Source organism: Podarcis cretensis, assembly GCF_951804945.1.
Source record: "Podarcis cretensis genome assembly, chromosome: 12".
NCBI classification, from domain to species: Eukaryota; Metazoa; Chordata; class Lepidosauria; order Squamata; family Lacertidae; genus Podarcis; species Podarcis cretensis.
This window is the reverse complement of record NC_137181.1, coordinates 25,796,137-25,809,914: the sequence shown is the minus strand read 5'-3', so window position 1 is coordinate 25,809,914 and position 13,778 is coordinate 25,796,137. Positions and strand designations below refer to the sequence as shown.

Here is a 13,778-nt window from a genome sequence, read left to right as displayed (position 1 = left end):
AATGTGATTGCATTTCTAAGAACCCCAGTTTCTGCTGATCTCTTTCACAGCCATGTTCAAGGCCACCCTTCCCCAGCATGGTGCCTTCCAGATGTCAAAATTACAACTCCCATCCCTGATGATTGCCATGCTGGCTGCAGCTGCTGGGAGTTGTAGTTTAAAACATCTGAGTGGAGAAGGCTGTTCTAGAGGATTTTGCAGGAAGTATAAAAGTTGCTGTTTCATTATGCATTTGATACATCTACAGTGGTGCCTCGCAAGACGAAATTAATCCGTTCCGTGAGGCTCTTCGTATAGCGGTTTTTTCGTCTTGCAAAGCAAGACCATTGACAGCTTAGTGGATTAGCGCTATTTGCGGTTTAGCGGCTTTTAGCGATCAGCTGTTAAGCGGCTTATCAGCGGATCAGCTGATAAGCGGCTTAACGGCTTAGGAAAAGGGGGAAAAACCCGCAGGAACTCGCAAGACATTTTCGTCTTGCGAAGCAAGCCCATAGGGAAATTCATTTTGCGAAGCGCCTCCAAAACGGAAAACCCTTTCGTCTAGCGGGTTTTCCATCTTGTGAGGCGTTCGTCTTGCGGGGCACCACTGTATCTGATTCCTGTGTGCCCACCATGGATACTGTTATACTAGTGAAGACATTCAGTGAATGCTTGAATTAATTATATCCCAAATGGCTGAATCTTGTGGCATCCAGATTATTCCAAACCCAACCTGAGAAACTGCATACACTGAATAGGCTTTGAAATATCAAAATCAGCTTCATTTGTGTTTTTTGAACATATATAATTGAATCAGAAGAAATGTTCCAGCAAAATGAATGCCAAAAAAGTGTCAAAACATACCACAACTTTTCCTTTATGAGCTCTGACTGTTGCTCCAAACCACTGCTTGGATTTAAACTCAATGGGCTCCCTTGTACCATTGACCTTGATTTTTCTGTTGTCTGGAAAAGAGAGAGAGAAAGAAAGTAGAATGCTTGCCAGGAAAGAACAGAAAAGTAAATTATTATATTCAGGATCGTTTTCCTTAGGAGTTGGTATTTACAATGGGTTGGATCCAGACCAAGTTCATTGATCTTAGGTCACAACTAAACATGTTCCATTGATTTCAGTTAGAAATAAGTGCAAATCATTTTGTCTGGCTCCAACCCAATAGCTATAAATATACATTCTTCCACTGAAATCCATCAAAATATACTTACTTCTAAGTATGATTAGCAGGAAGGTGTTGGCATAAAAACAGCATTAGTTTTTCTGTCATTCTACAGCAGGGATGGGCACCCCATGCAGCTCTGTATATTGTTAGACTCCAACTCCCATCATCCCTGATCACCAACCAGGCTGCATGGGGCTGATGGGAGTTGGAGTCCAGCAACAATTAGTTGGTCATAGGTTCATTATCCCTATTCTACAGGATGAAAGCTAAATTCACCTAGAAAGGTTACAGTTGATCAAGTCTTGGACTTAAGTCTTTCGGGTGTAATATCCTGTTGACTCACACAATTATCCTACTTCCTCATGTTTGCATGAACTCTGAGATGCACAGGGAGCTCCTGTGCAGAGCAGAGCAGAACAAAGCAGTCTCCCACAGCAAGAAGAGGGATGCTCCAGGTGTGCTCTTCAGGCACATAATGAAGCTCCACACCAGGGTGAGCATCTGCTGTGAGAATTCACTTCTATTTGTGCACATATTCAGAACAAGAAACAACACAGCTTACTTCCAAATAACAAGCTTAGGATCAGGACAGGATATAAGCAGTTATCAAAGTTTTCCACTTTTCAGAATCATTCAAACATGCATTTGGATGTGTTTTGGTTTTTTTAAAAGAAGATGAGATAAGCAAAACGATCTGACTATATTTAGTTTAGCTGCAAAAATAACAACAACTAGGGAATTAATGTAAAAGCAACCTTGCCCAGCAATCCAGCCAGCTAGGAGATTCTATAATTTGTCAGTATTCAGATTGTAAATTAATCAAGTCACTAAAAAAAAGGGAAAAAGATATTTTTTCAAAGAAGTCCCTTTGATTTCCCTCCCCCGCCCTTTGGGACGAGTTACAAAAGTGTGGTCCATTTCAGCCAGGCCAATGCCGTTTCTCTCCAACTGTTATTCCACAACCAGCACTAAGGAAAGGAGAGGAACTTAGTTCTGATCAGTATTACATGTGTCCCCCCGCTGCCACAAGAGACAGCTCTTTAACACTGCTTTATATACACGTCGCAGATGTCAGCCTAAGAAAAGCCATCTGGGTAAAAACCCAGTCCAATTATAATCCATTTCAGGTTTTTAATGAAAAGCAGACCTCCCTTTCTTTCACCCTTAGTCATCTGAAGTAAACTGATTTCCCACATGTTCCTAAACTATGTTCCTCCCTCGGCAGTCACTCCTAATGAACTTCTCTATTGATACCCAGAAGGAAACACGGAGCCTCCTCCTAGCCCCTTGGATCTGGGCAGCCCCTGCGCTGGTTTCTGGTTCGTATCAAGGAGCCACTTGACAAAGCCTAAACTTTTGTTATTCGAGCTAAGTAAGAATAAAAACACACATGCTGTCAAAGGAGGAATTTAAAGTATTTTTTCAACGTCAAATGATATTACATGCATTTACAGAACTGAAACACACACACAGGTCGGTACAGCAGTCAATACTTGGACCCAATGCAGAGACAACGCCCTGGTCACCTAGCTATAGTGCCATAGGGCTTGAGGGTTCTCTTCCACCTTCTGTGATATGTCCCGGCTGTTGGATTGCATCATGGTTGTGTCAGTGCTAATGTGCTTGTGTCCGCAGTGGGTGCAAAAGGGAAGGGGGACCACTGGTTGAGAAACGTGCCGCAAACGTTTTGTTTACAGCAGATCCTCAGACCTCTCTAATTTTTGTACTCTCCCCAGGCCATGCCCCCTCCCCAACCAAGCCCCCTCTCCTAGGTCACACATCCCACCAGCCTTATTTCACCTGTTCCTTAAGTGTTTTTTGTCTGGCTAGAATGTCACACCACTGAACTGTCCTGATTCAAGCGAGACACCCCGGAATTACAGAAGCCATTCTGGCTTCTGATTGGATCCCAGAATGTCCCTTTTTTGGGGGGGGGGGTCTGGCCCTCTGGAGAGAATCAGCTGGCCCCCATGAGAGCTAGGGACTAAAAAATAATAAATGAGCACCATAATTTGGATCACCTGGATGTTGGGTATGGAATATCCCCTTCAATTAAGATCATGCTACTTGCTTGTAAAGATGGAGAATAAAGCAAGGGGGTGATGCGTGTGTGCAGAAACTAGACTATCGTAAATTACGCATTAATTACTCTGCTCGCTTTCACCTCTGGCCCTGCCTACCAATGTCATGTGGCCCTTGAAAGGTTTCCCAGAAGGTAATGAGCTGGAAAAGGTTCTCCAACCCTGACTTACAGCTTCCATGAATTTGGCACTGGAGCGAAACACCAACATTATTGACAGCCCAAATGTCCAAAGTGGAAACATTCAACCTACCTGGATGACCATGGGAGAAAGAGTAGCTTAAGACAGTGGATGGGATGACCAGCTCACTGTCCCTCACTATCCACTGTCCCTAACCTTGGGGGTGAGGGGTGGCTGTCACTAGTCACCTACTGATGTATGGGTCTTGAACTTTCACATGACACTGAAACCACAGCCAAATGATAAGAGTATCTGCCTTGCAGGCAGAAGTTCCCACGTTCAGTTTCTGGCGTCTCCCGTTAGGGACGGGAACAGGTTCTGTCTGAGACCCTGGAGAGCTGCTGTCAGTCAGAACAGACCATGCTGAGCTAGATGGAGCCATGGTCTGACTAAGGCAGATTCTTATATAGCTATATCTGTCAGAACTTAGCCTCAGAATGGGTGGAGTAAAGGCCCAGAATATGACATTTTGCCACCTGAGGCAGAGCAACAAACTATGCTTTCCCTCTAAGGTCTGCTGCAAGCATCAGTGATTTGACTGCATGAGTGAAAAGAAACACAACAGTCTCGTGAGTGGGGTGCCATTAGGTTAAAGCCTTCCCTCTCTGCATTATATGGGGAGGTTTCAGAATGGAGGAAAGGGGGAAATAAAACCTTTTGTTGCCATCCCACTTTCCAGCACCTCTCCATCCCAATATATAATAATGCTGAGGGGAGATTTGGAGGGTGGAGGAAATATACATAGGAGACTCTTTCTATTTGGGGTTGGGGTTTTTTTTTGGGGGGGGACACATTTCCCCTTAAACTTGTCCCTCCAGCTTTGTATCAACAGCACTCAGATATGGGGCTGGCAGGCAGCCCCAACCCCCTTCCCTAATATATTAAGAAAATTATGTGCCACCTCTTGGCCCTAAAAAGGTTGCCCCAAGGCAGCTCACAATAAAATCTCAACACTATTAAAAGGAGACTATTCAGAGCCACAGTAAAAACAAATATGAAATATGAGTGGAGTATGGCTGCAAGATTAAAATACACGAAAAGCTGGGCAGAATTTTTAAAACGTCTACAGGGCAACTGAGGAGGAGCCAGGCCAACCTTCTTTGGAAGAGTTCCACAATCAAGGTGATGTCCCTCCTCCCGCAAAAAAGGCCTCATTCTGAGTCCCACTGATGGCACCACTGAGTCCCACTGATGGTGGTGGAACACAGAGCAAAGATGAGGGCAGTGGGTGCCTCTCTTAGTGCAACACTCTTGCATCGCACCCTCACCCTGAAAAAAACTGGGGGGAGGGGCCAAGATTGTGGCACAGGTCACATGACTTGCCCAGGAATGCAACATGGAAGACACGTGTCCTGGTTTTTTTATCTGAAAAAGTTGGACAGTATGTCACCACGTTGTAGTGGAGACGAAGAAAACCAGGTATGCCAACTTGAGCAGCTTGGAGGAAAGTTGGGGTCTGAATGTAGTCAACAAACAGCAATAGCAAATAACACTGTAGTTTGCCCGGTTACGGGAGGAACCACAGCTCAGTGGTAGAGCCAGGGCTTGCTCTGGAATAAATGGCACCCCCTGTGGCCAGCATTGCAGCACTGTCGATTTGTGCGGCTTGTTTGGGATTGCAAAGCCTAGCAGCATACATCTCAGCCTCCTGCTCCCAGGCTTCCCCAGAGTCCAGACACACCCATGAAAAGGAACCAGAACAACCTCAATTTAATGTGAGCACACTCAACAACAACAACAACCTTTATTATGGTCATAGACCAGCATAAGGAGGGAGGGGTACAATAATTTAAAATCATTTAAAATCTAAAAAAACAAAAACAAAAAAACCTAAAAGGAGTTAAAACAGAATATATATATATAGAATCATAGAATCATAGAATCATAGAGTTGGAAGAGACCACAAGGGCCATCGAGTCCAACCCCCTGCCAAGCAGGAAACACCATCAGAGCACTCCTGACATATGGTTGTCAAGCCTCTGCTTAAAGACCTCCAAAGAAGGAGACTCCACCACACTCCTAGGCAGCAAATTCCACTGTTGAACAGCTCTTACTGTCAGGAAGTTCTTCCTAATGTTTAGGTGGAATCTTTTTTCTTGTAGTTTGGAACCATTGCTCCGTGTCCGTTTCTCTGGAGCAGCAGAAAACAACCTTTTTCCCTCCTCTATGTGACATCCTTTTATATATTTGAACATGGCTATCATATCACCCCTTAACCTCCTCTTCTCCAGGCTAAACATGCCCAGCTCCCTTAGCCGTTCCTCATAAGGCATCGTTTCCAGGCCTTTGACCATTTTGGTTGCCCTCCTCTGGACACGTTCCAGTTTGTCAGTGTCCTTCTTGAACTGTGGTGCCCAGAACTGGACACAGTACTCCAGGTGAGGTCTGACCAGAGCAGAATACAGTGGCACTATTACTTCCCTTGATCTAGATGCTATACTCCTATTGATGCAGCCCAGAATTGCATTGGCTTTTTTAGCTGCCGCGTCACACTGCTGGCTCATGTCAAGTTTGCGGTCAACCAAGACTCCTAGATCCTTTTCACATGTACTGCTCTCAAGTCAGGTGTCACCCATCTTGTATTTGTGCATAAGAATCCAAAAGAAGCTAAGAAAGTCTAAAAGAAGGGGTAGTAACATCAGACAGGAGTGAAAGAGCGCAAAAGGCTAATACATATAAGACCACAGATACCAGTATACAGAGCACTCAAATACGAGTGCTCATTATATCTAGTTTGTGGCACAGGTCATCATCCGTTGAATCTTGAGCGCTGCTGTGCAGAATGTGGCAACGTTGTGTGTTATAGTAAGATTGGCATCTGAAAGCAGCAGGGAGGTACTGAAGCAGTGGCTGGTACAAATGTCTCTATAGTAAAGACACTGGAGAAGCACATGCTCTGTTGTTTATATTTGCCCAGAGTCACAAGGGCATTGCCTCTCCAGATAAGCAATCTTCCTGTATCGACCTTCAAAGACAGCTGAGGGCATGACACTGAGCCAAGGTAAAGGCCCTCTGGTTCTTGGGGACTTCTAGTTTAGCTAGATATAGCCATAGGGAAGGCAGAGTACCTGGAGGATTCATTGGCAATAAAAGTTGGGGTCCTGGCTAGATCCAATTGGCGCTCAGTATCTGCAACACTGAAAGCTTTGGCCTGTTCCATGTCCCATGCTGAGTAGAAAACCTGGAGTAGAAAGCCATGATCTTAGTTTTCTGATAGTTGAGTTCTAGCTGGTTCTCCTTGCAGTATTGTGTTAATGCTCTCAGTGCTCTTTGGAGGCCAGTAGGCGTTCTTGAAAGTATTGCTGCATCGTCTACATAGAGCAGGACAGAGATGTGTCTTCCAGAGAGCTTTGGAGGGTAAAAGTTTATGTTGTGGAGATGGCCCACCATGGAATTAATGTAAAAATTAAATAAGAGTGGGGCCAGTATGCAGCCTTGCTTGACACCTTTCTCAGTTGCTTTTTTTTAAAAAATAATATTTATTAAAGTTTTAAAGGTTACAAAAAGAAAAAGAAAAAACACCAAGTTAAACACAAACTTAACAACACATCACAATAAGAAAAAAAGAGAATAGAAAAAAGAAAAATAATAATTATAAAACACAGAAAAATAGAAACAACGAACCTTCCCATAACATATCTTTCATTTGCTTGTTTCCTTGACCTCCTTGCACCTCCCTTTTTTGTATTCTAGTTCGGTTAGCTATTTCAGCAAATCCTTTCCATCCTTCCCAATTTTTATCCTATAATTTATCTTAATATAATGTAACTTTACCTTTCCTCCTTTCATCCATTAACAATATATTTTTACTTAGTCCTTTATAATATTTCTGCTAAAGCCACATAACTTCATTCCAGCCTCTTTCTAACATTCCTTAATTTTACAATGTTTCTGTAAATAAACTTTAAATTTCTTCCAATCTTCTTCCACTGACTCTTCTCCCTGGTCTCGGATTCTGCCAGTCATTTCCGCCAATTCCATGAAGTCCATCACCTTCATCTGCCATTCTTCCTGGGTGGGTAGATCTTGTGTCTTCCAGTACTTTGCAATAAGTATTCTTGCTGCTGTTGTAGCATACATTAAGAAAGTTCTATCCTTCTTTGGCACCAATTGGCCGACCATGCCCAGGAGAAAGGCCTCTGGTTTCTTCAGAAAAGTATATTTAAATACCTTTTTCATTTAATTGTAGATCATTTCCCAGAAAGTCTTAATCCTTGGGCACGTCCACCAAAGGTGAAAGAATGTGCCTTCAGTCTCTTTACATTTCCAACATTTATTATCGGGCAAATGGTAAATTTTTGCAAGCTTGACTGGTGTCATGTACCACCTGTAAATCATTTTCATTATATTCTCTCTTAAGGCATTACATGCCGTAAATTTCATACCTGTGGGACACCTTTCTCATTAGTAAGATGGTCCCGGGGGTTACACCTTATTTTGAGTGAGGTCCCTTCATGTAACATACATATTAGATGAAGCAGTCGTGGGTCTATTGAGGTGGCCTCCAGTTTTTCCCAGCGTTTAGCTCTGGATATCACGAGCACACTCAGTGAATACCAAGGGCTGCGTCCAATGCTAGTCCCATTTAGAACAAACCCATTAAAATCTATACGCTTGGTCAGATAGAACCTAAGCCCAAATGCTCAGCTTGGTGGCGCCTTTGGCTTGGCACCCATAAGTTCCCCACCAGCACCATAAGTCCAGCCCTAGATAGAGCAAATAGAAGATTCCAGGTTCAGTCCTTGATATCTCCAGCCCAAACATAGCTGCTTGAGACTGGTGCCAGTCACAGTGGACAACACTGGGGAAAACAAGTTAACAGGATGCCCTGGCATAGGACAGGGTCCTGTGTTCCTACGTAATACATTTTTTCCCTCTCTAAACAACGGCAATTTGGCCACGGTCCTCCCTGAATGGAAAGCCCATAAAAGCAAACTATTTTTTGATTCACTGGGCAAACAGAGCCAAACGAGCAAAGCCTTGTGCTTTAAAGGTTTTCTTTTTGATTAAGCTAGCATATTTGAACGCATAAGTTGCTCAAGTATGCAGCTTTGATTGAAAACAAAAACTTCCAAAGCCTGAAACACAGACATGACCTTGGCTTAAAAGGAACAAGCCCTAGTCTCCTTCTAATGAGTAAATGCGCAGAAGTGCTTCTCGCCTGGTGCTTCTCTTCAGAGCACCCTTTCCCTCTGCCGTCTGCCATAGCTCAGTGGAAAAGCATCTGCTTTGCGTGCAGAAGGTTTCAAGTTCAAACCCTGGCATCTCCAGGTTGGGCTGGGACAGACCCTTGTCTGAATCCCTGGAGAGCTGCTGCCAATCAATACCAAGCTTGATGGACCACTGGTTGGACTTGTGTAGGGCAGATGCCTATGTTCCTATGCCAGCCACCCCACCATCCTGTCACAGCAGACCCAAGAAGGTGGTGTTGGTGATGAGGCCTCAGAGGGTACTGTGCCCAGGGCCCCTTCAAACCTGACTGTGCTGGTCCCATGGGTTAACCGAGAGGCGAGGTCCGAGTCCAGTCCGAGGTCATAGGTGCAATATGAAGGCAGTCCGTAAAAGCTGAAACTGGGTGCAGGGCAGGGAGTCAGAAGTACAGGCCGGAAAACAGGACAGGGTTCAGGCAGGAACTGGCAACCTACAAAGTTGCTCCCGCAACTTGGGACTGGGGCTGGCTGGCTTTTATCTGCCCCGAGGCATAGGGTGACCCCGATCCTCTGGTGACTCGCCCCTCCTGGCCTGGAGGCAAGCACTCCTCCTGCGGGGACTTAGTTCCCTCCACCTCTCTGGCCCGAGCCTCTGCAGCTCAGAAGAGGCTGGAGGGTTACCAGAACCAAAGGCAACCTCAGCTTCCTCTGACGGGGCTGGGAGGGGAGCACCTGCAGGCAATGGGTCCTCCATCACCTCAGGAGCTGGAACAGACTCAGCTGGTGCCTGCACCTGAGGATCCAGCACAGGTGAGGACCCTTCAGGCTCATGCCCCAGCCCCGGCTCAGCTGGTTCTGGAGGCAGGGAATCCTGTGCAGGCTGGGATTCCTCAGGTTCAGCATCTGAATCTGAATCCCAGGCCATCATACTGACTGAGACCGGTATATGGTACACCATGGTACAGAGACTTCCCTTCACAAAAGTCAACACCTTCCTTTACACCCTTACTAGTATCAACTTTATTTGTTCCCTACAGCAGGGCTGAACCATGGCTCATTATTCCTAAAGTTGGAACTGCTACCATGGAGAGTTGGCCAAGTCTTCCCTGCACATGTTATGTGCAACAAAACAGTTGCATGGCACCGTCATCAAATGGTGACACGCTAACGTGTGTCTGTGCCAAATGTTCCCGACATGGAAGTGATGTCCATACATGGCAGTCTGAAATAGCCGGTGGAATCTAGGAAAACAGGGCAAGTAATTACAAACAGAGTGTCTGGGCTTCTGCAAATCCATAAAAGTACCACAAATAATGGAATACAGCTTAGAGAGCACTAAATTTAGTCTGTGCGTTTTTTAAAATAAAAAAAAGTACCACAGGAAGAAGAAATGATAAAAAGTAAAAATAAAATAGCATTCCGGTGGATTACGGTACTTTAATTCATCCAAATCTGAAAATCTAACTCAGTTGGTAGATATTTCCATTCTCCATAAAGTCAGAAATTGCTTCATCCAAGACAATACCAGCATCATGATTCTTAAGCTGTGCTTGCACTATAGTTTCAACCTGTGCAATTTCCTTGGACTGCCAGTCCAATTCTTAAATTTAGAACTTGTAGCCCTCCCATCACCACTAACCACTGGCCAGGGCTAATGTGAGCTGAAGTAAAACAGAATCCAGAGGATTCTGGATCTCTGGGCTTAAGTTGAGAGCGGAGAGTGGATTTTTCAAGCCTTAGATCCAGGTTAACTAAGCTGTGTCTCTTACTTTTAAAAAGTCACAGTCGACATCAGGAGCCACACATCCACCACAAGCACTTTTCCCATACATGGTTAGAGGTTCCTAAACGTCTTGTATCAAAAAACAGTGAGACGGTGAGCTTTTTGCTTCTTTTCTCCAGAAATAAATCCTGTCTTGTAGTTAATGTCCCACAGCGTCTCACCATCTTAACAGTGAATAGCTTCTCCATGTAATTAAATCCCTGGCGTATCAGAATACATCCTCTCCTCTCCTTAAACAAGTACCTGGCTCTGGTTACAATCAGCTCTGTTCCTGGCCAAACTGACTTATGCTTTATCTCAGCTGCACACTTGGCCAAAGAGCTCCCCTCCTGCAACTTGACAGTGAGGCAGCCTTTGGTTGATAAGCACAACCTGTTTCGTCAAGGTGTGATTGAGCACACCCAAAGGGGAAGGAAAACCACCTAATCGTTCAAGATTAGCAAAATCTCATTCCAACAATTCTGGGCTTCAGGAAAAGAAAAGAAGCTATTTTACAGTAAATTAAGATTTTTAAATATATATATTTTAGTGTGTCACATTTTTAACAGGATAGGGATTCAGAGATCGTACTGAACAAATATTCTTAAATTTAGAATTGTGAAGACAGTGTAGGGAAGTATTTTTGCATTGCTCTCCAGCTACCCCTTCCGGCCACTTCAGAGAACTGCAACAGGATCCTTATTTTCAAAGGCAGGTTGGCTTTATTAATTAATTAAAATGCTTCTAAGTCCACCTTTTTGCTGCAACAATCTCCAAGATGGCTCATTAAGCAAAACAACAACAACTCTCAAAATGTAAGTTGTGCTCCAGGTGGCAAGGGCAAGTGTAGCAACACCTCCAAAGAAGTTCTGAATATGCATGTAGATCATGTCAGCAATGAGGCTTCTCAGTGGATAGCAGTGGTACCCAGCATAGAAGCCTTCAGATGCTGTGGGCTACAACTTCCACCATATCTGGGCAGATAGAAAGGCATTTGAGCCCTGGGCCTGAGGTTCTCAACCTCTGCAGTCCCAATGGCTCAGGGCTGCAACACCTCAATATAACCATCCTGGACTCTGTGTTCCCCATATAAACCATCCTGGACTCTGCGTTCATCATCTGAGTCCCTTCTTGGTATTCCTCCTCCACAAGAGGTCCAGAGGGTGGCAACAGGAGAATGGGCCTTTTCTGCGATGGCTCCCTGTTTGCACAATGGTCTCCCCAGGGGGGTTTGTCTGGCACCTTCATTATAATCTTTAGGTGAAAATGTTCCTCTTCAACCAGGCCTTTGGCTGATTAATATTCCACAGCCTGTTAAATGTGTGTGTGTGTTTTGTTTTTGTCTTGGCATTTGGTATTTGTGCATTTATCCTGTATTTTTAACTTGTGAACTGCCATGCTATTTTTGGGCGAAGGGCAGTGCATAAATTTAATTAATTAATTAATTAATTAATAATGCAGAGTCTATGTGCGTACAGCAGGCTCCACAGCAGACGTTTGCCCATCAAAATGTGGAGGGCAGGAGAAACTGGCCTGAGGACATGACAGAAGGGGCAGGGATAGCAGACACACCCCTGCCTTCTGCCTTATAATACTCATGCCTTTTGACAAAACAGCTTTATTGCATGAAGGAAAGACTACATTTTGTAAACACATGGTGCACACATTGGTTGTGGGTCCCCAGCATCTCAAAAGCCTCCCCCCCCCCCCCCCCCGGGGCAAGTGTCCTCAGACACTCATTTCCCCTTCAAGCACTACAGCAGTCACCAAGAGAGAACCACCCGATCAGCAGCCAATTTGTAAAGCCTGAACTGACCCACAGGCATCCTTTTAACCCAAATGGAACTCAACTGCAGGTTGTCATCCCCCTAGATTTACTGGCTGCGAGCAATTCCTCTCCCTTCCTCCCTCTCTAATCAAACCAAAACATGCTCTTGGGTTTTCTGTTCTTTTCATTCTGCTGAAATCAGTGGGTACCAATTTGTATACACAAAACAACCGGAGGGAAGGATTTATGGACTTTCAGGAACTGAACCCAATAGCAGAGTAAGGCAATAAGGACATCGGCTTTGCTGCTTATGTTTTAAAGATGGAGACATGGAAGAAATAAAATTAACCAAGGGGAAAGCTATTTACTCTTCTTGGAACCGGAATTATAACTGAGCTGTTTGCTCCCAGTTCAGCCAGCCTAAAACTAAAAATCTCAATTCTCAATTAAGGAGATTCAAAAGGGGGTGGGGCATTTTGTAGGAATAAGAGTGTTAAAAATAAAGTGGAAATTGTAAAAGGCCTAAGAAGCAACAGCTGTTGAAAGAAGCTCTGTGCAATCCCAGGATAGCATTTTCCTATATACCCTTCATGATCAGCAACAGGGCTTTTGGATGGACTCTCATGGAGGGTCTTGAAGAGAGGTTTGATGTCTTTCTTTAGCTGTGATTCCTGCATTGCACTGATGACCCTTTGAGCCTCTTCTGATGCTACAGTTCTGGTTGCAAGTGGATATTGGAAACAAAGGGGTGCCAAAGAAGAAAAAACAAGGCAGTTCAGAGTCTCATATTAAAATATATATTGGGCTGTGCAATACTATGCATGCCTAGAAAGAAGGTATTTCTTTACTACACGATGGGCACCAGCCTTTCCAAACCTGATGTCCTCCATCTGTTATAGGACTCCGGTTCCCATCAGTCCATGTACCCAATGGTCAGCCCTGTTGCACAATCTGATGTGTTCTTATGTCCACAAGATTCAATTTTCAATTTTTATGTCCACAAGATTCAATTTTCACGAAAGCACCCCCAAATTCCACAACATATTGCTTACCTTAGTGGGTGACCTCTTAGGATGCCAAAGAGGCCATCCATAATCCCTGTGCTTATCACACTATGGTTGGAATGGGTTGGGGGGATTTTGCATGCTCCATAGTTAAGCCATGCCTTCATTTCTTGCATCTGGAGCACAACTTTTTGCTTTTAAAATTGAACTTCTTTGCTCCCAGAGAAAAAAATGGGGACCTACTGTTATGGGTTTGAGAGGGGGACTGATTCCCCTAAAAGTCCTGGGTACTATATCCCCCCCCCCCATAATTTCTAGAGTTAGTAAATGTAGAAGATTACTAGATGCTTGAAGTCTTCACCCAGGTGTGAGGCAGCTTAACAGTGTAGTAATTCAGGCTGAATCAGTTCCCTGGAATTGCCTGGGGAGAAGAACTATCATGCAGTAGAAAGCAAGGTAATGGGTAATTAGGGACGTGGGTGGTGCTGTGGGTTAAACCACAGAGCCTAGGACTTGCCGATCAGAAGGTCGGCGGTTCGAATCCCTGCGATGCAGTGAGCTCCCGTTGCTCGGTCCCTGCTCCTGCCAACCTAGCAGTTCGAAAGCACCTCAAAGTGCAAGTAGATAAATAGGTACCGCTCTGGCGGGAAGGTAAACGGCATTTCCATGTGCTGCTC

The 13,778-nt window shown here is 44.5% G+C and overlaps 1 protein-coding gene across 2 annotated transcripts in view; it reads right to left on the bottom strand.

Moving 5' to 3' along the window:
* Positions 1 to 13,778, bottom strand: part of ITGA8 (integrin subunit alpha 8) — a 136,644-nt gene that overhangs the window by 111,938 nt on the left and 10,928 nt on the right. For both annotated transcript variants that reach the window (XM_079948271.1, XM_079948272.1), the window contains exon 3: positions 844 to 944. In XM_079948271.1, the coding sequence (XP_079804397.1) occupies positions 844 to 944 (101 nt within the window). The remainder of the gene's footprint in view (positions 1 to 843; positions 945 to 13,778) is intronic.